Raw genomic sequence first — 27185 nt, 5'->3', positions numbered from 1 at the left:
TTGGAGTTTATATTTGGGTCTGAAAGAATGCATGAACCGATAGGCCCTGTGTTATGTATGATGTGAAAAACCTCTGTTTCACATTTGTTTGAAATATGCAAAATATTGTTTAGACCACTCTGTAAAGCATCATACGGGCGACCGCCCCTCCCTTCACTCTTACAGCCAATCTACAAAGAAGAAGGACATACCTTAGGAAATGTCCGAAACATACATGCCATACCTGGGGGGCCCGCTGGTCCACTCTCACCAATCTGGCCTTGGTCACCTTTGGCTCCTGGGGGGCCCGGTAGTCCTACAGGTCCAGGGGGGCCAGGAGGTGCTGTCAGTCCCGGTAGACCTAGTTAGATTACAGAACACAATGCTGAATGTTTGCCTTGGAAGGTAAATAATTTCTGAGTCAGTGGAGAAGAAAGGGAGTGTCCCAGAGAACACACTTCTCATAGACAGTTATTAAAGGGTCCATATTCCATATTGCACAAAAAACTGATGAATTAACAGAGAAGAGTTTTGACAAACATTCGTGTACATCAAGACTTGTAAAGTGGAAGTTGCTATCTGTGTTTTAGATTCAATTGTAGGTAAGGTACTACTAACATGCACTTACTAAAGATATATTCAGTTGAAACACAGCACTGATTTTACCACAGAAAAACTTGCTTGCTGGCTTGCTCTAAAGTCAAGTACGCATTTAGTGCCTTAGTAGGCCGAAACTTGACGATCAAGGTCACCAGTGCAATGAGTGAGTAGCTTAACTAGGTGCCAGTTCCCACTTTCAAGTGAATTTGCAATGTAGCACGATGCACAACAGTTACAAGTTACAAGTTTATTTTATTTGTTTTGGTACTCTACTGAGGACCACAAATTTTATACGGTAAGATTCAGTTACATATACTTTTAAAATTTCATATTAATACAAAGCTAAAAAAGGTTTTAAAAATGTATAAAAGTTATAACAAACTAATTCATTAGGAGGAGATTTGCATACTATGATCAGGTCCTTTACGGTGGTGATACGGCAGTTAATGTATATAGGATACGGGTAGCGCCCCTTACATCGGATACATCGCATCGCGCTGACATTGCAACGCGGCGATTACATCGTGCCCGTCATCACATCGCATGCCATCAGGACGCATGCAAGTGCATCGCATTGACTATTACATCGTTAACGATGACATCGAATTTACTTAAAATGGCAAGCAGCGCATATGCTGACACTTTAAATAAAGCGAGCACAATTATTCAAGAACAATGTTTATTTACTTAATTATTAAAGAACAATGTTTGTTTACTGAAATAAAGCGAGCACAATAATTAAAGAACAATGTTTATTTAAGTAATTTCAATATGCGAGCACAATTAACATAAAATGGGAAGCAGCGCATATGCTGACAATTTACATAAAGCGAGCACAATTACTAAAGCGCACAATTTTTATGCTTACACTTTCAATAAAGCGAGCACAATTATTAAAGAACAATGTTTATTTAAGTAATTACATACAATGGCAAGCAGCGCATATGCGAGCACAAACAAGCAAAGCAGCGCATATTTGGAAGTATGCACAATTTACATCAAATGGGAAGCAGCGCATATGCGAGCACAAACAAGCAAAGCAGCGCATATTTGGAAGTATGCACAGTTTACATCAAATGGGAAGCAGCGCATATGCGAGCACAAACAAGCAAAGCAGCGCATATTTGGAAGTATGCACAGTTTACATCAAATGGGAAGCAGCGCATATGCGAGCACAAACAAGCAAAGCAGCGCATATTTGGAAGTATGCACAATTTACATCAAATGGGAAGCAGCGCATATGCGAGCACAAACAAGCAAAGCAGCGCATATTTGGAAGTATGCACAATTTACATCAAATGGGAAGCAGCGCATATGCGAGCACAAACAAGCAAAGCAGCGCATATTTGGAAGTATGCACAATTTACATCAAATGGGAAGCAGCGCATATGCGAGCACAAACAAGCAAAGCAGCACATATTTGGAAGTATGCACAATTTACATCAAATGGGAAGCAGCGCATATGCGAGCACAAACAAGCAAAGCAGCGCATATTTGGAAGTATGCACAATTTACATCAAATGGGAAGCAGCGCATATGCGAGCACAAACAAGCAAAGCAGCGCATATTTGGAAGTATGCACAATTTACATCAAATGGGAAGCAGCGCATATGCGAGCACAAACAAGCAAAGCAGCGCATATTTGGAAGTATGCACAATTTACATCAAATGGGAAGCAGCGCATATGCGAGCACAAACAAGCAAAGCAGCGCATATTTGGATGTATGCACAATTTACATCAAATGGGAAGCAGCGCATATGCGAGCACAAACAAGCAAAGCAGCGCATATTTGGAAGTATGCACAATTTACATCAAATGGGAAGCAGCGCATATGCGAGCACAAACAAGCAAAGCAGCACATATTTGGAAGTATGCACAATTTACATCAAATGGGAAGCAGCGCATATGCGAGCACAAACAAGCAAAGCAGCACATATTTGGAAGTATGTTTATTTAAGTAAGCGAAACATCAGCGTCAATCACTGCAACAACAGGTGGTCTGACAGAAACATAGACAGACTTTGATGCTGACAGACGAGGTTCAAGCCTCCTCCCATCCACTCATAGCAAGAGCATATATATTTCAGAATTAACAAAAATATACTTAAATATGTTCAAATTAACATATGATATTTCATAAACACCTGATAGTGTTTACTTTAAGCAGCGCATATGGGAAGCGAGCACAATTATTAAAGAACAATGTTTATTTAAGTCATTGCAATATGCGAGCACAATGACATAAAATGTGAAGCTGCAAAGAGCATATATATTTAATAATTAACAAAAATATACTTAAATGTGTTCAAATTCACATATGATATTTCATAAACACCTGCTACTGTTTACTTTTTTACAGCGGAAATAAATTAAGACATCATATTTCATATCGTAATCACAGCGTCAATAACTACAACAAGATGTGGTCAGACGGATAGCTAGGCAGATTTTGGTGCTGCCAGACACGGGTCGAGCCTGCAATCAGCCACTCATAGCAAGATAATATACTTCTTTTTTTTTAAAACCTTTGATGGCAAGTGTATTTATCACGCACATTTGAGGTTATTTTTTAGAGCGGCGAATTGGGTCAAGGTGTGCTTCATCCCCTCATATCAATATACTAACGTCAAATGAATACACCATATTTAATAAACGTGTGATGGGTGGATGGGTGGATGGATGGGTGGGTGGGATGGCTGGATGGATGGATGGATGGATGGGTGGGTGCCTGGATGGGTGGATGGATGGGTGGGTGCCTGGATGGATGGATGGATGGATGGGTGGGTGGGATGGATGGATGGATGGGTGGGTGGGTGGGTGGGTGGATGGATGGGTGGGTGGGTGGATGGATGGATGGATTGGTGGGTGGGTGGTGGGATGGGTGGATGGGTGATGGTCGAATAATGGATGGATGGGATGGGTGGATGGATGGGTGGGTGCGATGGGTGGATGGGGATGGATGGATGGGTGGGTGGGTGGATGGATGGGTGGGTGGGTGGGTGGGTGGGGTGGGTGAATGGATGGATGGGTGGGTGGGTGGGATGGGTGGATGTGTGATGGTCGATTAATGGATGGATGGGATGGGTGGATGGATGAGTGGGTGCCTGGATGGATGGATGGATGGATGGATGGGTGGGTGGGATGGGTGGATGGGGATGGATGGATGGGTGGGTGGGATGGGTGGATGGGGATGGATGGATGGATGAGTGGGTGGATGAATGGGTGGGTGGGTGGGGTGGGTGGATGGATGGATGGATGGATGGATGGGTGGGTGGGTGGGTGGGATGGGTGGATGGATGGCTGATGGTGGATTAATGGATGGATGGGATGGCTGAATGGATGGATGGATGGGTGGGTGGGTGGGTGGGTGGGTGGATGGATGGATGGGTGGGTGGGTGCCTGGATGGATGGATGGATGGATGGATGGATGGATGGATGGATGGATGGATGGATGGATGGATGGATGGATGGGTGGGTGGGTGGGATGGGTGGATGGGGATGGATGGGTGGGTGGATGGATGGATGGATGGATGGATGGATGGGTGGGTGGGTGGATGGGTGGGTGGGTGGATGGATGGATGGATGGATGGATGGGTGTGATGGGTGGATGGGGTTGAATGGATGGATGGGATAGGATGGGATGGGATGGGTGGATGGATGGGTGGGTGCCTGGATGGATGGATGGATGGATGAATGGATGGGTGGGTGGGATGGGGATGGATGGATGGGTGGGTGGGTGGGTGGATGGGGATGGATGGATGGATGGATGGGTGGATGGATGGATGGGTGGGTGGATGGATGGATGGGTGGGTGGGTGCCTGGATGGATGGATGGATGGATGGATGGATGGATGGATGGATGGGTGGGTGGGATGGGTGGATGGGGATGGATGGGTGGGTGGATGGATGGATGGATGGATGGATGGGTGTGATGGGTGGATGGGGTTGAATGGATGGATGGGATGGGATGGGATGGGAAGGGATGGGTGGATGGATGGGTGGGTGCCTGGATGGATGGATGGATGGATGGATGAATGGATGGGTGGGTGGGATGGGGATGGATGGATGGGTGGGGTGGGTGGATGGGGATGGATGGATGGATGGATGGATGGGTGGATGGATGGATGGGTGGGTGGATGGATGGATGGATGGATGGATGGGTGGGTGGATGGATGGATGGGTGGGTGGATGGATGGATGGATGGTGTGGATGGATGGATGGATGGATGGATGGATGGATGGATGGATGGATGGATGGATGGATGGATGGATGGATGGATGGGTGTGATGGCTGGATGGGGTTGAATGGATGGAAAAGTTCTTATTTTTTGCTGCTGGCTCTTATGTAAAGCGCTCTGACACCTTGGGGTAAAGTTCACGCTATTTAAAATTGCATAAAATAACACATTTACAAAAAAAAAACACCCATCCTCTTTCTGTGACTTAACATCTTGTACATTTGCAAAACGAGGGAAACAGAGGGCTGGGGTGCACGAAAAACGAAGGAAACATTGGGCAGGAGGGCACACAAAAACGAGGAATGAGAAAGAATGCACGTTATTATGGGAGGGTGAAATAAAGTAGGTAAACAACTGTTTGAAAGTAAGCAAAGAAAGGCACATGATTGACTTGTTATCTTCACTAGGGCACTCAATCACAAATCATTAGGGTATTTTGGAAGAATTTGTCAAGTTTTATAAGTCTTTATATACTCTCAAACCTCCAACACATCCCTCCAGTATCAAAGACTATTTGTGTAATATCACACTTCATATTCCCTCTAATGTAGATTTTGAATATCTAGAAGCCAGTTTTAAGTATGATGAAATTTCTCGTGCATTACAATTATTAAAACTAGGAAAAACACTGGGGCCCGTGGGCTTCACAGTGGAGTATTATCTCAATTTTTCTAATACTCTCCTTCCTTTTTAGGTCTCGCCTGTTGTCGATGCGCATGCGCATCGAGCAAAGCGAGACTATTGCGAGTTATCCACACTTTATCTGCACTGCAAGGAATCGTGGCGATTCCTTGCAGTGCCCGTGAGTTTTAAGGTCAATGCGCATGCGCATTAAGCTTATGCGCATGCGCATTGACCTTAAAAGTCACGGGCGCGTGCACGTCCGTCTTTGTTTACCCCTCCGCCCCCTCCCGCCGTGTCGCATTTCTCCTCCCCCTCCCCTCTCTTCCTTCCGTCGTGTCGCACCTCTCCCCTCTCCGCCCCCTCCCCTGCCCGCCCCCTCCCGCCGTGTCGCATTTCTCCTCCCCCTCCCCTCTCTTCCTTCCGTCCTGCCGTGTCGCACCTCGCCTGCACGTTTTCGGCAAGGAACTTTGCCAGCGCTTGTTTCTCCGTGCAATTAATTAATGTTCTTACTTATAACTGCTGAGTTTTTCCTCTTTCACAAGAAGGCATGGCGAGCATTGTACCGAATCCCGCCCTTGGGTGAATTTAAACCCACTGTGCCAGGAATTGTCTCATAACTAAATCAACGCCCTTATTGAGATAATTAACACCGTGTGCTTGAATTTCCTTTTCAGTTTAAGCATTTGGAGCCGCTCCGTAAACACACCAGAATATTTTTTCCCATTTTATTCCTATTTACGCTACCACAGTTACCGCATTTTGCCTGTTAATGCCCTTAACAACGAGGATGTAAGAAGTAACTTGTGCAACACACAAGAATAACACAGAGGTGCCTTAGTACACTGCTCCTGCACGTTTTCGGCAAGGAACTTTGCCAGCGCTTGTTTCTCCGTGCAATTAGTTAATGTTCTTACTTATAACTGCTGAGTTTTTCCTCTTTCACAAGAAGGCATGGCGAGCATTGTACCGAATCCCGCCCTTGGGTGAATTTAAACCCACTGTGCCAGGAATTGTCTCATAACTAAATCAACGCCCTTATTGAGATAATTAACACGGTGTGCTTGAATTTCCTTTTCAGTTTAAGCATTTGGAGCCGCTCCGTAAACACACCAGAATATTTTTTCCCATTTTATTCCTATTTACGCTACCACAGTTACCGCATTTTGCCTGTTAATGCCCTTAACAACGAGGATGTAAGAAGTAACTTGTGCAACACACAAGAATAACACAGAGGTGCCTTAGTACACTGCTGAGAGAAAAAGGTGTGTGTGGCTTTTTTGTTTCCATTCAAATCATCTGTGTTGGAACTGCTTTTGCAATACAAATGAACTCCGTTTCCTGTACGGTGCCAAAACCCATAAATTTGCTGGATCATTTAGCGCTCAAGTGGGTGACAAATTATACAGATGCGCATTATATTTGCGCTGTGTGCTCAAAGTGTTATTTCACCTAAATTTAACAATCGAGGAAAAAGCAATGTTTTTACACCTTTTATTCCCTCATTACAAGGTTTGGGTCACTGTTCTCACCAGAGAGTAACCGTGGTAACAGGAGTGCCAAACACAGGTCAGCTTAATGTGCTTCCAGTCCCAAATGCACGCTGATGTAAGATAGACTGTAGAACCATTTCCACCATTTTTTTTCTACTAACGCTTATATTCAAATGCACCATTGGCTGATGTTCTCCAGGAGTTGCCACATAAGAATTATAAGAATCAGTGACCAATGAAACGTAATTTTACCCTCAACCCCTCACCCACCCTCAACCCCTCACCCACCCTCAACCCCTCACCCTCACTCACCCTCAACCCCTCACTCACCCTCACTCACCCTCAACCCCTCACTCACCCTCACTCACCCTCACTCACCCTCACTCACCCTCACTCACCCTCACTCACCCTCACTCACCCTCACTCACCCTCACTCACCCTCACTCACCCTCACCCTCAACCCCTCACTCACCCTCACTCACCCTCACCCTCACTCACCCTCAACCCCTCACCCTCACCCACCCTCAACCCCTCACCCACCCTCAACCTCACTCACCCTCAACCCCTCACTCACCCTCACTCACCCTCAACCCCTCACTCACCCTCAACCCCTCACTCACCCTCACCCTCAACCCCTCACTCACCCTCACTCACACTCACTCACACTCACTCACCCTCAACCCCTCACCCTCACCCACCCTCAACCCCTCACCCACCCTCAACCCCTCACCCTCACTCACCCTCAACCCCTCACTCACCCTCACTCACCCTCAACCCCTCACTCACCCTCACTCACCCTCAACCCCTCACTCACCCTCACTCACCCTCAACCCCTCACTCACCCTCACTCACCCTCACTCACCCTCACCCTCACTCACCCTCACCCTCAACCCCTCACTCACCCTCACTCACCCTCACCCTCACTCACCCTCAACCCCTCACCCTCACCCACCCTCAACCCCTCACCCACCCTCAACCCCTCACCCTCACTCACCCTCAACCCCTCACTCACCCTCAACCCCTCACTCACCCTCACTCACCCTCAACCCCTCACTCACCCTCACTCACCCTCAACTCCTCACCCACCCTCAACCCCTCACCCTCACTCACCCTCAACCCCTCACTCACCCTCACTCACCCTCAACCCCTCACTCACCCTCAACCCCTCACTCACCCTCACTCACCCTCACCCTCAACCCCTCACTCACCCTCACTCACCCTCACCCTCACTCACCCTCAACCCCTCACCCACCCTCAACCCCTCACCCACCCTCAACCCCTCACCCTCACTCACCCTCAACCCCTCACCCTCACTCACCCTCAACCCCTCACTCACCCTCACTCACCCCCAACCCCTCACCCACCCTCAACCCCTCACCCTCACTCACCCTCAACCCCTCACTCACCCTCACTCACCCTCAACCCCTCACTCACCCTCACTCACCCTCACTCACCCTCACTCACCCTCACCCTCAACCCCTCACTCACCCTCACTCACCCTCACCCTCACTCACCCTCAACCCCTCACCCTCACCCACCCTCAACCCCTCACCCACCCTCAACCCCTCACTCACCCTCAACCCCTCACTCACCCTCAACCCCTCACTCACCCTCAACTCCTCACCCACCCTCAACCCCTCACCCTCACTCACCCTCAACCCCTCACTCACCCTCACTCACCCTCAACCCCTCACTCACCCTCACTCACCCTCAACCCCTCACTCACCCTCACCCTCACTCACCCTCACCCTCAACCCCTCACTCCCCCTCACTCACCCTCACCCTCACTCACCCTCAACCCCTCACCCACCCTCAACCCCTCACCCACCCTCAACCCCTCACCCTCACTCACCCTCAACCCCTCACCCTCACTCACCCTCAACCCCTCACTCACCCTCACTCACCCTCAACCCCTCACTCACCCTCAACCCCTCACTCACCCTCACTCACCCTCACCCTCAACCCCTCACTCACCCTCAACCCCTCACACTCACCCACCCTCACTCACCCTCACTCACCCTCACTCACCCTCACCCTCACTCACCCTCACTCACCCTCACTCACCCTCACCCTCACTCACCCTCAACCCCTCACCCTCACTCACCCTCAACCCCTCACCCACCCTCAACCCCTCACCCTCAACCCCTCACTCACCCTCACTCACCCTCACCCTCAACACCTCGGCCTCACCCTCAACCACTCACCCTCACTCACCCTCAACCTCACTCACCCTCACCCTCACTCACCCTCACTCTCACTCATCCTCACTCACCCTCACCCACCCTCAACCCCTCACCCTCACTCACCCTCACTCACCCTCAACCCCTCACCTCACTCACCCTCAACCCCTCACCCACCCTCAACCCCTCACCCTCACTCACCCTCAACCTCATGCTAAAGATTTACAAAAAAACCCATAAACAATTCTAAAAGCACTAACTCTAATGCTGCGAGACCTATTGCATTTCTAATGCTTGTTTATATAGCTTGTTTAATTATTTCCTTGAATCCAATTCTACATCTGGCACACAAAAAAGAGGGAAACAGAGGGCTGGGGTGAACGAAATACGATGGGAACATTGGACAGGAGGGCACACAAAAACGAGGGAAACTGAGGGCTGGGGTGCACGAAAAACGAAGGAAACATTGGGCAGGAGGACACACAAAAACCAGGGAAACAGAGGGCTGGGGGGCACGAAAAACGAAGTAAACATTGGGCAGGAGGGCACACAAAAACCAGGGAAACAGAGGGCTGGGGTGCACGAAAAACGAAGGAAACATTGGACAGGAGGGCACACAAAAACTAGGGAAACTGAGGGCTGGGGTGCACGAAAAACGAAGGAAACATTGGGCAGGAGGACACACAAAAACCAGGGAAACAGAGGGCTGGGGGGCACGAAAAACGAAGTAAACATTGGGCAGGAGGGCACACAAAAACCAGGGAAACAGAGGGCTGGGGTGCACGAAAAACGAAGGAAACATTGGGCAGGAGGACACACAAAAACCAGGGAAACAGAGGGCTGGGGGGCACGAAAAACGAAGTAAACATTGGGCAGGAGGGCACACAAAAACCAGGGAAACAGAGGGCTGGGGTGCACGAAAAACGAAGGAAACATTGGGCAGAAGGGCACTCATAAACCAGGGAAACAGAGGGCAGAAGGGCATGTAATTTCTATATCACACAATCATTGTTTACCCCCTCAACCGAAACCGGGGGGGCATTGGGAACGATGGAGGCGTAATCAAAACAGACATTGGCCAGGTGCAGAGACTGATATGGCGCCATTTGTGCTCGCATATTGGTATATCATATCTGCTTCCCATTAATTTCACATATGCGCTGCTTAAATAAACACCATTCCCGCCGATGTAAATAAACACAATTCCCGACGATGCTTCCCATTAATTTCACATATGCGCTGCTTAAATAAACACCATTCCCGCCGATGTAAATGGACACAATTCCCGACGATGCTTCCCATTAATTTCACATATGCGCTGCTCAAATAATTCTCATAAACACAATAAAGGATAGGCGACCTGTGTGCAATGCACCAGTATGATTTGCGGGAAATTAAGGCCTGGCGACAGTGAGCAGGGATATCAATCTTAGCGTAATGGAAGATAGGGTTAACGGCTGCACAAAAATAACAAGTGGATACTTACCAATGCAAAAGTCTGTCCTCAGGGTCACGAAATTGGCACAAATGGCTGCGGACACGGCGGGCAACACAATATATACCCCTCACCCCCCTGAACAACCCATTGGCTATAACGAATTTCAACGTGCGGGCTAAACCATCGCGTTGTCATGTCGCGCGATGTAAGGTCGCCGATGTGACACGCGATCTTATTGCATGGCCGCATTTGCGTTGCAACATCGTGCGATGCTAAAATGTCCGATGTCACTGCACTTGCGATGTAGTGACGGCGATGTGATTTACCGCGATGCGATTCAGTACGATGGATCGTCATACCACCATAGGATACAGATGTTTTGTCCTAGCTGCCACTACTTTTGGGTTTGGGCATATAAATAAAAGATGTTCTACGTCCTGCTTCCCTCCGTGGCAGAGGTTACACAATGAAGATCCATTTGGGTGCCATCTTGATGTTGTGGTTAGCACTGGTAAAATGCCGAGCCGTAACAGGATGATTGTTCTCCTAGCGCCGTGCGAGTGATTAAAGTATATATATATTGTTGCACTTGCTTAGGTGTGATTGTTTCCGTGAAGCTTTTATACAGAGTCAATTTGGCGCAGTGTGAAAAATCAAGATCATAACTGAGTCTGGGGTGAAACATTTTTTAAAAAGTTTCAGTTGTAACGGAGTCCACGTGAGCAACAGGTTAACATTGATCTCAGCTAGTTTAAATGCAGTGGACATGTTGCTGAAGAATACCTGTTTCGAAGCGTCACAGTCAAAGGTCTCGGTTTTAAGTAGTGAACGGAGAGTTCCAGCCTTTGCGTGCAGCAGGTTATATGCCCACCTGATGACGTTTGCGATAGCTCTTGAGTAGGAGCTCGTGATAGAGAATTCGAGGCGAAGAGCTTGCACCGGAGTGGAGTGTGATACCTTCAGCATTTTCCTCAGTATCTTCCCTTCTTTTTGGTCCAGAAATTACCACTGTTTCATTGGAATATATTCCAAAGCAAATGATAAAACTGGAGGTATCTTTGTACTATATACTTTCAGAAGGGATGAAAAATGTCTGTTACCTGAAGCCGCGTATAGTCTTTGAAGGGCTCCGGCATGCACCTCGGATTTCCTAGTCAGGTTGTTAACCTGTAAATTGTTTTTTAATGTCTTAGTGAAAATCCTGCCCAGGTATGTGTATTCCTCTGTCTCTTCTATTGTTCCAGCGCCGAGTCTCCAACAGAATTTGGTGCTTCTTTTTCTTCCTGAGAAGAAGACTATTTTTGTCTTGGTGAGATTCGGGATTAAGAAGTTTTCCTGAGTGTATTTGTTCAGGGTGTCTAGAAGTCTTTGCAGGCCAAAGGGCGTAAGATCTAACATTACAATATCGTCTGCATATAAGAGGGCGTGAACGTTATGGGCTGCGATCTTTGGAGGCAGACTTGGCACTTGTTGCAAGTGCTGAGGCAGATCACTAAGATATAGTGAGAATAACAAAGGGGCTAGGAGACACCCCTGCTTGAGACCATTTGCTGTTGGAATTATGTTGGTCAGGCCCTTTTCGCACCCCATTTGCACTTGACACCACGTGTGCGAATGCAGTGTAATTATGATTTGTAATAATTGTTCAGGGATTCTTAGCTTCCTCAGTTTTTTCCAGAGTGATGGTCTGTCTTCTCGATCAAATGCGGTAGAAAAATCGATGAATGCTGCGTATACCGGTTGGGATTTTCCTACAACGTATTTGTCGAGGATTGTTTGTAATATCGCGATGTTATCAATAACCGAGTGGTTTGGCCTGAAGCCGGCCTGATAAAAGGGGATTAGATCCTGAGAAAATGCCCAATTTTTAAGTTGGTCCAACACTTCGGCGGCAAAGATTTTCCCCGTGGCATCTAGTAATGCGATTTGGCGATAGTTACCAGCCTGATGTCTTGATCCTTTTTTGAAAATCGGTATTATGATACTCCCCTTCCAGGATTTTGGCACTGATCCTGTTCTAAAGATGAAGTTAAAAAGGGGAGAGAGCATCTTACTCCAACCCTTGGGATCTGCCTGTAGGACCTTGATTGGTATTTGGTCTGGGCCGGAGGCTCCTGTGGATCTCACCTTTCGGATGTGCATTTCCATTGAGAACGGGGAGGCGGTTCCGATAGGAACGTTGTTTCCTTCGCTATTATTCCCGGTGTTTACAGCCTCTTCCTTACTCGTGTTTGCTCTGTACAAGGGTGTCAGGTAGATTTCCCATTCTTGAGGTGGGACTGGGATGGGGTGCAGGGCCTTTTTTGTTCCGGTTTCCTTTGCGATTAATGACCAGTATGATCGTTGGTTGCGCTGTTTTGCCGCAATTTGTAGATCGACCCAGTTTTTGTCCTGCGTTATTCTTTTTAAGCGACGCTTTTCTCGCTTGAGTTGATTTTTCAGTTTCTTAATTTCTGTCTGTCTTGAGATTGGACGGGCCACATATTGTGCTCTAATAAGTTTGTTTAGTCTTTTTGCAGTTGCCAAATTCGAGGTTTTATTTTTATTTTTATTCGTTACTGGTGCGACTTGTTACAATTTGTTTTGTTATTAGATCAGCGGAGTATTCTATGGATAGAAGATGATTTGTATCGATTAAAGTAGTTATTTTATCTAGCATAGATGAATTCCAGTAGAGCCTCCTTTGGTTTGTTTTTGCCTCTACTGTGCTATGTTTATACATGATTTGACTAAGTGAGCAGGTGCTTATCTTCCATTGCGTATGTAATAGCAGGATTGCGTATTCACTCTCTTCAGTGAAGTAGATGCGGAGATGTGAAGCGGACTCAAACGACTCCATGCTGCAGATCATATAATCTAGGATTGAGAGGGTACTATTTCCCCGTCTGGTGTGGGATGCAGGGATGTCACCTTCCATGTTCCCATTCAAAATAATTCCATTTAGTATTGGAAGTGACGCTAATAGCATTTTCCCCCTTTTATCAGCCCTGCTTCTAGTCGGGAATGTCGGCACCGGTATTTCTAGAGCTTCATCTTTGTACCAGTTCGCCCAGTTGGAGATTTCGGTGTTTGATATTTTACCGTTAAAATCACCCATAATCAGGAATGGCGGATAAGATTGAGCTTCGATTATTTGTTGAATGGTTTCAAAGGTTTCCTCATCGTTCTTTGGTCCGGGAGGGACATATACGTTGAAGAGTAATAGACCTTTTTGGGGGTCTGAGGAGTGAATCTCCAACCTGATTTTTATACACTGGAATTGCTTAGAATTGGTGTCAACAATCTCTTGAGCCCAGAGATACTCTTCCCTTAATAGGATAGCTATCCCTCCCTTAGCGTGTCCCCAATTAGCTTCCTGCGCGGGGGTGTCATAAACAAAATATCCGTCCTGGTAAAAGGTTTTTATTGACCAAGTTTCCTGTAATGCCAATATGTCCGGTCGATTTTTTGTGACTTCCGTCATTTTATCTGTGGTTTTCCCTGCCATGTTCCAAGATGTTATCGAAAGGCCGTTGCTAAACGGGTTTAGTCGGGTACTTTGCATTTTTCCTACCGTTCAGTGACTCTGAAATCCATGACCATGACTGGAGCGTTTTTGCTGCTTCCTTTGCTTCTGCGTCATGGGTCCAAACTTCTCTTTCTCCGTTCTTTACTGAGATCCTTAGGTTTTGGTCTGAATTTGAGTTGGTTTCTGAGCCTTCGATGCTGTAGGTAGTTTTGTATTGAATTTGGGGGTTTTCCCATAAGGGTCCTTTGAACAATTTTTTCGGATGGTTGACTGTGGTATCCTGTGTAGGGACCAAATCGTAGCCACATTTTTGTAAGGTCTCCTGTTCTCTTAGGATGATCCCTGGTAACACCGGTGACCGAAATACTACCACCGCTGTTTTGGTATTTTCTTTGTCTGGAAATATTACTAAATCAATCTCTTTTCTTGTTAAGGTTTGTAACGGGGTTATGCACTAAAGAAGGTTGACTATTCTGCCTCGATTTAGTGGGACGCTGTCTGTGGGAAAAAGCTCTGTTATTTGTAAGAGTTTTGACGATGTTTCTTCCCCTGGAGGGGCTTTTTTGTCGTGGTCTTCTGGCCCTTTGAAGCGCTCCCTTAACCCTGTAGTTGTTGGATTGAGGTGAAATTCTTCAGCTCTTGGGTTTAAAGTGGTATATTGTCGAGGAATTTTATTGTCTGTGTTTTCTGCCGCATTTCGGTATATTCCCTTTGTGGGAGTCGGTGTTTTCGTACTTTCTTCGTGCTCGAACTGGAATGCGGGGGGGGTTATTGCTTTCTGGAATTTAAGTCTACGCGCTTTCTTCTTTTTGATTCTACGTTGTGGCTTTCCTCTTTTTTTCCCAGCTCCTTCTTTGTTCTTCTTGATTTCTTGTGTGTCCCTCGCTTGTTCGCCGTCGAGGATGATGTTTGCCTTCTTTCCTTGGTCGGTCACCGAATTGGACGTTGTTGATTTATTTTTGGTGTTTGTGAAAATAGGATATAGATTGTGGGCGTCAATTGTATCTTCTCTGAAGAGTTTCTTTAGAGAATATATAGTTGGTTCCTGACGGTTATTCTGAGTTCCCTTATTTGATCTTTCTTTCGTTTGAGTTCCTTTCATTTGAGTAACGATGTCGCTTTTTCCCTGGACTTGCAGCATGTTGGTGATATTATTATTACCTGTTGCCTCTTGAGAGTTTACTGGCATTTCTTGTATTTTTGTTGACTCGGTGTGGTCTTTTTTTCTTTTTTCCTCTACTAGGAATTTTAGTATTCCTATTTGAACCTCAAGAGTTTGATCTGAATTCTCCAGAATATGGCCTAAGAATGAGAGGACTGCCTCTAAAATTTCTTGCAAGGTAAGAAGTGATTTGGACACAGGAGTGTTGTGATTAGTTAGGCTGGAAGATTTAAACATGTAAAGGTCTGGTGAGTATTCGAGATCAACTACTCGATCCGGGGATTTTTGTAGTGTACTGGTAAGTATGTCCTCTGGCCTTATTTGCGGTTCGAGCTTCTTATCATCCTCCTTGACAATTATTTCTGGACATAAGTTGTTACAATCAGTACTGCGTTGGATGTTTAATAGACTCGGAGTAATTATGCCGGATAAGTATGATTCCAGAGGGGATTCCTCTATAACTGATGGACTAGAATTTTGTTCTGGGTCAAATTCAGGGTTTGTTAGGTTTTGTTCACTTGATTGGTCGTGTAAAACTCCCGATATGTCTTTTCCACCCTCCTTGAATTCGGGTTTAGTTCCTTTGTTTTGCGGTTGACTTTCTGTTTGGTCTTTGGTGGTAAGTGTGGAAAAATAATTAGTTATTGCAGGAGTCCTTGTTATCCGTCCACTTTTCACCGCTTTATTGGAGGACTTCCTGATTGCCTCTTCAGTTCCCATTCGTTTCATAAAAATGGTTTGCGACCTCAGTTTCTTGAAAGCCATATCCTTATCCTGGGGCGGTAGATTGTTCCGCCTTCCCGGGGGGGTAGTTACTTTGGGCTACCCCACGTTTTACCTGGCGAAGTGCGGGCTGTGAGGAGGCGTCAAAATCCCTCTAGGCGCAAGACGAATGGCTGAGTGGACTCTCTTTCGAAGGCGCAGGGCGCTTTGGGGGGGACACTGGGGCGGGGAATGGCAGCGCTGACTGCTCAAATCACCACCACCCCCTTCCCCGAAACCCAGGCACCCCTCTCACCGTCCCACTGCCGGAGGCCTCCACTCAAGCTGACCGCCTCCTTCCTCTGAGTCCAGCGGTTCCCGGGGCTCCTCACCGACGCCTCTTGCCACTCCAGTGCTGGTGCTCCACTGGCGTCTCTGGTCCTCTGCTCACACTCTGGTCCACCTCAGTCTGTGCCCTGATCTCCTCTGCTCCACCGGTCGACGGCCGGCCTTTAGCTGGTCAGGCCGTATTCGCCGCTGGGGCCGCCACCGTTCTGCGTTTCGCTCTGTTGAGACCCGAGTGCTCAGTCTCGCCTTGGGGGTTATCAGCAAATTGGTGGTTATTACCTTCGCTTGGGCTGCTGGCTGCGCTTCAGATCGCGCTGCGGGTGCCCAGCGGGTGGCGGGCAGGCGGGGTAACTTTCGGGCGCGGAGTTGCCTACGAGCTTCCTGGTCCACTCCGCTTCGCTCCTGCACCGCTCCTCCCTGCTTCGTGTGCTTCATGTGTTGAGACCCGACTTCTTGGTCTCAATATTGGTAACCGCTGCAGGGGCGGGTTGGTACCGCTGCTTGGGCTGCTTGGGCTGCCTGCAGGTCGCGTTGCAGGGGACCAGTGGGCCGGCGGAAGGGCGGGGGTTCTTTCGTTCGTGAAGTTGAAGCTGACCTCCTGATCCGCTCCTGCTCCGCTTTGCTCCGCTCTGGTCGGCAATCCGTCTCTCTGGTTCTGCTCTCTGGTGCCACCAACAGACTCAGTAACGTAAAAACCACAACAACAAACAACAGGAACTTCAACACAGCCAGGAAGCCCAAGGTTACCATCCAACCAGCTGTACTGGACAAGGAACTGAGGGGCATATTATCAAGGGGGTTTATCTCCGCTTTTTTGGCTTTAAAAGCCAAGAAAGCGGAGATAAAATTATCTCCCTATTAACTAGCTGTCGCTAACACCAGTTAGCGACAGCTAGTAGGAGAATGCGACCATCTTGGGCCCCACTTTGCATGTCAGTGATATTTATCACTAATGACATGCAAAGTGGGCGTGCCAAGATGTTAGCGACTGAAAACAGTCGCTAACATCGCTATCTCCTATTACCAACTTTTGGAGATATTCGCGCTAAGCGCAAATATCTCCAAAAGCTAACACCTGCCCTGAGCAGTTCTTAGCCATGTTATCCAATGGGAGGTGGATAACATGGCTAAGAGCATTAGCTCGGTAATGCATGAGTATCGCGGACTTTTCAGCGATATTCATGCTTTGCGGCGATTTTTATCGCATTTGCGTTAAACCTTGGTAATACCAAGGTTTATTTGCGGTAAAAATCGCCGCAGCTCAGCTGTAAATTTTTGTCTCTAACCAAGCAATAGCGATAATTATCGCTATTGCTTGGTAATATGCCCCAAAATGCTCAAAAATCTGAACGAATTTTACCGTCTTAAAAGTGCAAAGAAAGCACTTTCTAGGTAAGTCACCTTCAGTCAGTTGTGTTTTGTTTCAGCCCAAATCACTCTGTGAATCAAAAGAACACGATCCAGAAATTAAAAAGTAAAGATGCCATGACTGGTTGACTTTGACTCAAGATGATGGAGGCCAGTGGGAAGTTACTTGTGCTTTCTGGGCCTGAACTGCGTTTACAGGGCAAGCTCTGACATGGTTTTAGTGTATGGTCAATACAGAGTTGGTTATTTCTTGTTCATGTACATGTGTGCAGAGCACTCACATAGTGCAACAAGCACAGGTACTACGCGGAGCACACCACCAAGGTCAGTTGCAGCTGTGGGACTCCTGCGTTACACCTGTCACTTGCGCCACATCAGAAAGCCCAAGAAAGGTCGCCATCAAAGCCTGGGATGAACCAAACATCCCTACAATGTCCGCGCCGCAGCGGATGAAGAGGATCACAAGAGGGGACGCGGGCAGCTGGGAATTCGTACTACTGGCACCAAACCCGGTCAGGAGAGCTGGGGTCTCAGCCACACGGGCTTTACAAGCCAGCATGGGGTCTGTGTAATAGAGGACTGGCAGCTGTGTGGCAAGGAGCCAGGGTACACTGTTGAGAGAAGAGTCTGGTTACCAGCCGGAAAAACCCTCTGTAAACACCAAACAGGATACCTAACTTTTACTTACTGTAGCCTCAAGTAGTACACTGTATGGAGAGATGAGATAACATAGACTGCTCAAAGGCAAGCCCACGGGGTCCACATAGACTGCTCAAAAGCAAGCCCACTGGGTCCACACAGGCTGCTTAAAAGCAAGCCCACTGAATCCACAACCACTGGGTCCACACAGACTGCTCAAAAGCAAGTCCACTGATTCCACATCCACTGGGTCCACACGGACTGCTCAAAAGCAAGACAACTGGGTCCACACAGACTGCTCAAAAGCAAGCCCACTGAATCCACAACCAATGGGTCCACATAGACTGCTCAAAAGCAAGTCCACTGATTCCACATCCACTGGGTCCACACAGACCGCTCAAAAGCAAGTCCACTGGGTCCACACAGACTGCTCAAAAGCAAGCCCACTGAACCCACAACCAATGGGTCCACACAGACTGCTCAAAAGCAAGCCCATTGAACCCACAACCAATGGGTCCACATAGACTGCTCAAAAGCAAGTCCACTGATTCCACATCCAATAGGTCCACACAGACTGCTCAAAAGCAATCCCACTGGGTCCACACAGACTGCTCAAAAGCAAGTCCACTGAATCCACAACCAATGGGTCCACACAGACTGCTCAAAAGCAAGCCCACTGGGTCCACACAGACTGCTCAAAAGCAAGTCAACTGGGTCCACACAGACTGCTCAAAAGCAAGCCCACTGGGTCCACACAGACTGCTCAAACATAAGTCCACTGGGTCCACGCAGACTGCTCAAAGACAAGTGCACTGGGTCCACACAGACTGCTCAAAAGCAAGTCCACACAGACTGCTCAAAAGCAAGTCAACTGGGTCAACGCAGAATGCTCAAATGCAAGTAAACTGGGTCCACACAGACTGCACAAACGCAAGTTAACTGGGTCCACACAGACTGCTCAAAAGCAAGTCAACGCAGACTGCTAAAACACAAGTTAACTGGGTCCACACAGACTGCTCAAACGCAAGTCAAGTGGGTCCACACAGACTGCTCAAACGCAAGTCAACTGGGTCCACACGGCTGCTCAAACGCAAGTCAAGTGGGTCCACACAGACTGCTCAAACGCAAGTCAACTGGGTCCACGCAGACTGCTCAAAGGCAAGTGCACTGGGTCCACACAGACTGCTCAAAAGCAAGTCCACACAGACTGCTCAAAAGCAAGACAACTGGGTCAACGCAGAATGCTCAAATGCAAGTTAACTGGGTCCACACAGACTGCTCAAATGCAAGTTAACTGGGTCCACACAGACTGCTCAAATGCAAGTTAACTGGGTCCACACAGACTGCACAAACGCAAGTTAACTGGGTCCACACAGACTTCTCAAAAGCAAGTCAACGCAGACTGCTAAAACACAAGTTAACTGGGTCCACACAGACTGCTCAAAAGCAAGTTAACTGGGTCCACACAGACTGCTCAAACGCAAGTCAAGTGGGTCCACACAGACTGCTCAAACGCAAGTCAACTGGGTCCACACAGGCTGCTCATACACAAGCCCACTGGGTCCACACAGACTCCTCAATAGCAAGCCCACTGGGTCCACACAGACTGCTCAAAAGCAAGTCCACTGAATCCACAACCAATGGGTCCACACAGACTGCTCAAAAGCAAGTCCACTGATTCCACATCCACTGGGTCCACACAGACTGCTCAAAAGCAAGCCCACTGGGTCCACACAGACTGCTCAAAAGCAAGTCCACTGAATCCACAACCAATGGGTCCACATAGACTGCTCAAAAGCAAGTCCACTGATTCCACATCCACTGGGTCCACATAGACTGCTCAAAAGCAAGCCCACTGGGTCCACGCAAACTGTTCAAAAGCAAGTCCACTGATTCCACATCCACTGGGTCCACACAGACTGCTCAAACACAATCCCACTGGGTCCACACAGACCCCTCAATAGCAAGCCCACCGTGTCCACACCTGGATTCCCCCTCCTTCTGCATCTGTGTACTGTGCAACTGTGAAAATGTGAATTAATCAGTGACTATTTATACTTTTTTATGTGGCTTTCATTTATTATGCTGTAAACGGAATTTTGAGATTTAGTTACAGCAAGGCTCTAATAAAACATCTGAATCTATATTATATGCAAGGCCGAGGGCTACCTGGGCTGATAAGCAGGCCCCAGGGTTGCCGGAATCCTGATAACTGTACAAAAAACTCATCTTTACAAGCGAGCACAATGTTCTACGCAGGGTGCTAACACAAAATAGTACCAGCTAGCAATAAATGTTACCAGGAAACCATCTAGATGAAATGCACCCCCCGGCCTTTGGTTTAATAAGTATGATCGCTTGAGGAAGGCTGTTTGCAGCTGGCATCATATGCGCATATATTTAGGAGCTAGCAACTCGGTCAGAACTGTGGCAGACATTTTACTATACAACCTTGACTATCTGATGTTCCATTTCGTATAGATGTGCTGCTGAAAGGGAAACTTTACTTACCTGTTAACAATAGCTCTTCTGCCTGATATTGGCTATGCGTATTCTGCCATCTAGTGGTTGGGCTTGGATAATGCAACTTCTTCTTCGTAGAACGGTGTAGAAAGACGATTTCCAAGTAGAACTCGAGCCCCCAGGGTTCCAGACAGGGCCGGTCCTAGGATTTGTGGGGCCCCGGGCAGAATAGGAACCCGCGAGGCCCCTATAATTTGCATAAGATTTAACCTGACAGGAAGTTTCCTCATAGGGTCAGGAAATAGGCCCAGCACAAAAATAAAAGTGGCCCCCATTAGTGAATTAGTTAGCTAGAAAAGTGTCAAAATTAGGGCAGTTTTTAACTTGTAAAGACATGCTGTTTACGTTTTTTGTAAGGTATGAGAGATTGCATAATTTGATTTTGCTGCAGGCAATGTTTGTTTTAATATCATGAAAATCAACATTAAAAACATGTTCATCTGACCATAAAGCAGGCAAACAAACAGCCCAAAAAACAGGTCAAATACTAACCTGGCAGATTGGACCATTACACACTGCCTGATTGCCCTAATGTCCAACCCGGCCACTGTGTTATACAATTATTGTGCGGATACAGGATCATTGTTTTTGTAGGTAAAGTAAAGGACATGAATATAGGGTCCGGTAGGGGCCTGTTTCAATATTTTAATTTACCACCAGGTAAAGACTCGAGGGACCTAGCACACTGAAAGCCCTAGTCCAGCCAATTTTACATTCTGATTGTGCTACTCTTCCTGCACCTCTTGTCTGGCTGCTATCACACCTATCTGCTCCCCCCGCCCCCTCTCACTTGATTCCGTATTTCGCACCCCTTTCATTTACTCTGTGCTCCCTTTCCCTAGTCCTGGATGAGCTGAGCTGTTTTCTGTGTGAGGCGCCGTCAGGGGCAGGGCGCACTTCACAGGTGATGGCTCTTGAATGACCTGTCTAATCGCTGCTATCCTCATGCAGATGCAGCGATTAGGCCAAGGCAGGCAGATATTGATTAAATCCCTTGGGCCTCCTGGGCCCCCTGGGCCTCCAAACTCTGAAGCATTTGAAAGCGCGAGGCCCCCTGGCTGCGAGGCCCTGGGCCGCTGCCCACGCTGCCCATGCCTAGCGCCGGCCCTGGTTCCAGACACACACATCTGAACTCGCACTGTACTAGTCGCACGTCGCAGTTATCACAAATCAACATGCCCTGGGCTCCTTGATATATTTAAGCCACTGACATACTGAAATAGGAGCTCACCTGGTGTGACAGCCGCTGCCTGTGCTGTCAGGGCCTGTTATTATTATTATTATTATTATTAATTTCATTTGTAAGGCGCAACAGCTACCCAAAAAGGGTTTCCTAGCTAGCGCCGGCCAGAACAAGGAATAGGCAGTAGCTTGATGATTATTGGTTGAAAAGCCAGCTTTCTGAGGATGTGAGAAATTGTACAAACACCGTTTCATTCTGAATTGAAGGGCGAATGGAGTTCCATCGGGAGGGACGAGATATGCAAACGATCTTCCACCCATCCGAGATAGTTTAACTCTGGCACAGGAAATGTCCCTTGAGTAGATGAGCTAAGGCAGCGAGGAGGCCCATAGGGGCAGACCAGAGACTGCAGATACGGTTCTGGGATTTGTGGGCCCCGGGCCCAAAGGGAATGTGCAAGGCCCCTCTATCTTACATAAGTGACACAGCTCGGGAAGCTGCTTTGTGCAAACTCCTCCTGGGCTGCAGCTCCTCCTCCCAGCCTACTTCAAGCACCTCTTTTACAGATCCTTTCGGGCTGAAGGTGTAAGAATTGCTTGTGGGACAAAAGTTAAAACTGTGGGGGCGCTAAAGTGCTGGACAATGGACCTCCCGCAGTGTCTCTGAATGGTCTCCTTGCAATTGGGACAAGAGGAGGTGTCTCCCTCCCCTGGGCCTCCGGACACCATCCCTGAGAGGCCCGGGGAGGAAGAGCCCTCCCATGGACCCTTCTTGCAAGGAGACACCTTTCTTTCAAATGGATCGCTAGGAAAACAACAGGATACACCACCGGTGCGGGCCCCATGTTATGTTATGTTATGTTAAAATGCGTTTATATAGCGCTCGGCTACTCTAAAAGAGTGTCCCGGCACCATGCTGGTGGGCTGAGTCACACTGCCCATGTCTGGCACCGGCCCTGTGTGCTGTGGAAATCCATTCAGTGCCATAAGCCTCTGCTTCTAAGGTACTGGATGTCAAATCATGCCAAGGCTTTCGTATATCACCTTTGGTACCACTGGGAACACCCAAGGCATTGATGAATTCTCTGGTGTGGTTTCAACTCATCTTTTATGCGGGCTCTACAATAGCTTGTCTCTCCGCAACAACACTATCCACCACCAGGATTTCGGCCCAGATGTACAACCGTTTTTTTCCAGTCGCAAACAGGTAATCTCCCATTTACGACCGCAAAATGTGTCTGCCGCATTTACAAACCGTATTTTGCGAGTCGGTAACCTGTTACCGAATCACAAAATAGTGTTTGCAAGTCGCAATTAGGAAGGGGCATGCAAAGGGAATCCCTTCCTAATAGCGATGCGCACTTCGATGTACAATTGCGTTGTGACCACAACTGCAGTCTCAAAACACTCCCAGTTTACCGCCTAGTACAACTAGGTGGTAAGCCATTCACAAACGGAAAGGGGTCCCCTAGGGGACCCTGTCCTCTTTGTGAATGGATGTGAAAATATTTTTTACGAGCATGGTGTGGTCCCACGGACCACTGCCTACTCTTAAAAAATTAAACGGAAAGGTTTAATTTTTCTTTTTTAAATGCATCCAGTTTTTCTGTGAGGAAAACGGGTTCCATTTAAAAAAAAACAAAAAAAACCTGCATTATTGAAAACGCAGTCACAGACCTGGTGGTCTTCTGAATCCAGCAGGCCACCATTACTGGGAGTGCTAGCCGTTCCCAATGTGGTTGCAAATTGCACCTGTCTCATGAATATTAATGAGGCATGCAATTTGTGAGCCAATTAGGAATCGCAAACAGTGTTTGAGACACTTAAACCAGAGCCTAGCACACCACAGTACATATCTCAACACATTAATTTGTCACTCAATTCAACATGAACATTGGCAAAAGGTGTTCTTTTAATATCATTTAAGGTATTCCAACTCCAGCCGACAAGTGTTTCGTCATTCAGGATGATTACCCACGACTTCCTCAAGGCTTTACGGTAATACTCAGATACGTTTTCCGCCTTCTGGCTGGTTATAATTCCGTCCCAGCCTGTTAAAGGTTGGGCAAATAGATAGAAAAAGCTCAATCAATTCTTCGTATTTCAGTTCAATATTTGTGTACATTATTCATGTCCGTAAAGTAGAAAGCTCCCGATAAGTTTGCTAGTGAGTCAGTAGCACTGTATCCAGCTACATTCAAGCGGCCACCCTTATCCGGCGTCCCCGCGTGGTCTATGCAAGTCCGTGACGTCTACCGATACAACCACTCCATGCCTTGGTGTTACGTTCCCCGCGTCAACCATCACTCGGAGCTTGCCCGAGAGTTTCTATATTAAAGTATTTGTCTTGACTTTATCACTTCATGCGAAGGCTGGTCCATGGAATCCCTGCTGCGTATTCCACGGATCCAAGGCTTCTGCGGGGAGCTCTTCCATTTATCCGCCACCTCTACAATGTGATGTTCCTCGTGGATCTGGCACCGTTGCTATGAATACATCCATCAACATCCAAACCCCGCCTCAGGCTCTTCCAAGCATGGATACAGTACATTATCCTGGGGATCTCTGTGGATTCACCTCCTTCCATGCAGGCTCCTGAATGGATCCAGCATCTCTGCTGGGGGTTCATTAAAACATGGATCCACCACGTCAACGGCAGGTGGTCATCGGTTCCCCCACGGAGTCATCAGCTGAGCTAGGAGCGCTCTCTTAAATCTACTGTATCCACTGGGTACTGCTCCATGGATCCTTCCTCTGTGTATTGGGATCTGATATGAATCCACTAGGTCTGCAGGGAGCTGTACCATGGACCCACCATCTGGACATTGGACTATTCTGGGGAATCACTGATCTACTCTCCTCTCTGCAACCTTTCCCCCAGATCCATGGACGTTGCATGGGATCCTTGCATTGTTCTTGAAGTTCTCTTGTCAACCCCATGTGTTGAGACTCTTCCTTGGGTCCCCGGCCTTTCCCTGGATCCAGCCCTCTGCAGTGTTTCCCTGGATCCAGCCCTCTGTATCGTTGCACTGTGCTGCTTTGTGTATAACTTTGTATTATTTGCGCCTGGAATTTAATTGCGTTAACCTTGCTTGGTTGCTGCTTAGCTGGCTTGCTCCATTTCTGACCTGCAGTTTCATTACGCGATATCCCCCGGCGCCCTGCTCTGCTCCCCCCTCCATTTTGTTTTTGTTGTTGTTGTGCTCCGTGTGCGTTCCCTTGAGCCCGCCCCGCCTCCCAGCTGAGCCGCCCTCCCACTAACTATTTACAGCGCTCCCGGACCTAGAAGCGCTGTGATCCCCTCATCGCTCCTGCCCTGAGTGGTCGCTCCCCTGTCTCTCTGCCGAGACGCGGTATCGTTGCACTGTGCTGCTGATTTGTGTATAACTTTGTATTATTTGCGCCTGGAATTTAATTGCGTTAACCTTGCTTGGTTGCTGCTTAGATGGCTTGCTCCATTTCTGACCTGCAGTTTCATTACGCGATATCCCCCGGCGCCCTGCTATGCTCCCCCCTCCATTTTGTTTTTGTTGTTGTTGTGCTCCGTGTGCGTTCCCTTGAGCCCGCCCCGCCTCCCAGCTGAGCCGCCCTCGCCCCTCCCCCTTTCCACTACCCATATATGACCGTCGCACTTGCGCGCAGTGTTCACGCGCAGCGATCGCGCCCCATCCGCGCCAAAGGTGCGACAAAGGTAAGCCCGTCTACGCCCGTCCGCGCCTGGACCGCGCCCAGCGCCAGACCCCCTGGTCCTCGTAATGTCCACCCCTTCCGCATTCCGTACGATGCCACCTCCCTCCTAGCCCTCAACCCCGGCCGCTCCCTCAACTGCGTCCAAGCCGCTCCTGGACACACCCATGGACCCTTTTCTTGCAACTCCTGCAAGTTCGACGGTACCAAGACCAACTCCCCATCTACGAACACACAACAGATATCCGACCCCAACCACCTACAATGCATCCTGCTCAACACCCGATCGGTCCACAGGCACGCCATTGACCTCTGGAATCTACTTGACACCTTCTCTCCGGACGTCGCCTTCCTAACAGAAACATGGATGAACGCCACATCAGCCCCAGACATCACCATTGCCATCCCGGAAGACTATAAGATCATACGCAAGGACCGCACCGGCCACACAGGAGGAGGCATCGCTATCGTCCATAAGAAATCCATCCGCATCTCAACCAGCTCAGACGTCAATCTCGCCAACTCTGAACACCTTCACTTCCAGATCCACACCGACCCCAAGACCACACTCAGAGGCACCCTCCTGTACAGGCCACCAGGACCCCGCGCACAGTTTAGTGAAGACATCACGGACTTCATCACTCCACACGCGCTCCCCTCTGAGGATTACATCCTTTTGGGAGACCTCAACTTTCACCTTGAAAAGAACAACGACCGCAACTCCACCACCCTTTTGGACAACCTCGCCAACCTCGGACTTAAACAACTTGTCACTACCCCCACCCACATCGCAGGTCACACACTCGACCCTATCTTCACCTCCAGCAAACATGTCTCCTTCAGCCACACCACACCTCTCCTTTGGACTGACCACAGCTGCGTTCACTTCACCTACAACAAGTCCACTTCCAACAACCACCCCCAACCCACTCTGCAAAGAAACTGGAACAAAATCACCATCGACCAGATCTCCTCATCGCTTCTTCAAAACCCCCCAGCCCACTCCTCAAACCCAGACCAAGCAGCCATCAACCACACCCAATGGTTATCCAACAGCGCCGACATCTTAGCACCACTGAAAAAACGACACATCAAACTAGGTAGCAAGAAGGCATCCTGGTTCAACGATGATCTTAAGAAATCCAAGAAACTCTGCCGATCCCTTGAGAAGGCCTGGAAAAAAGTCCCAACCACCAGCACCAAGGACGCCTTCAAAAACGCCACCTGCATACACCACCAACTGATGCGGAATGCCAAGAAAACCGCTTTCAAGGACCGACTAGATAACAACGCCCACAACAGCAAGGAATTATTCAACATCGTCAAGGAATTTACCAACCCCTCGGCCAACTCCAACGACATCACCCCATCTCAAGCCCTCTGCGACTCCCTAGCCTCATTCTTCCACAACAAAATTGCAGACATCCACAACAGCTTCGACAACCGACCCGAAGACCAACCCACCCAACCCCCTGCAGGACCCCCACACCCCCTGAACATCCTCAATGACTGTAAGCC

The 27185-nt window shown here is 48.2% G+C and overlaps 1 protein-coding gene across 1 annotated transcript in view; it reads right to left on the bottom strand.

The window, feature by feature from the left end:
* LOC147666673 (collagen alpha-1(XXVI) chain-like) overlaps positions 1 to 27185 on the bottom strand; it is a gene marked incomplete at its 3' end in the record, with an annotated part of 663130 nt that overhangs the window by 4145 nt on the left and 631800 nt on the right. The window contains exon 7 of the mRNA XM_086948979.1: positions 224 to 340. Coding sequence (XP_086805105.1) covers positions 224 to 340 — 117 coding nt within the window. The remainder of the gene's footprint in view (positions 1 to 223; positions 341 to 27185) is intronic.

Source organism: Lissotriton vulgaris, unplaced genomic scaffold (assembly GCF_964263255.1).
Source record: "Lissotriton vulgaris unplaced genomic scaffold, aLisVul1.2 SCAFFOLD_669, whole genome shotgun sequence".
Lineage (NCBI taxonomy): Eukaryota > Metazoa > Chordata > Amphibia > Caudata > Salamandridae > Lissotriton > Lissotriton vulgaris.
Note: the sequence above shows the minus strand (reverse complement) of the source record. Positions and strands in the feature narration are given on the sequence as shown.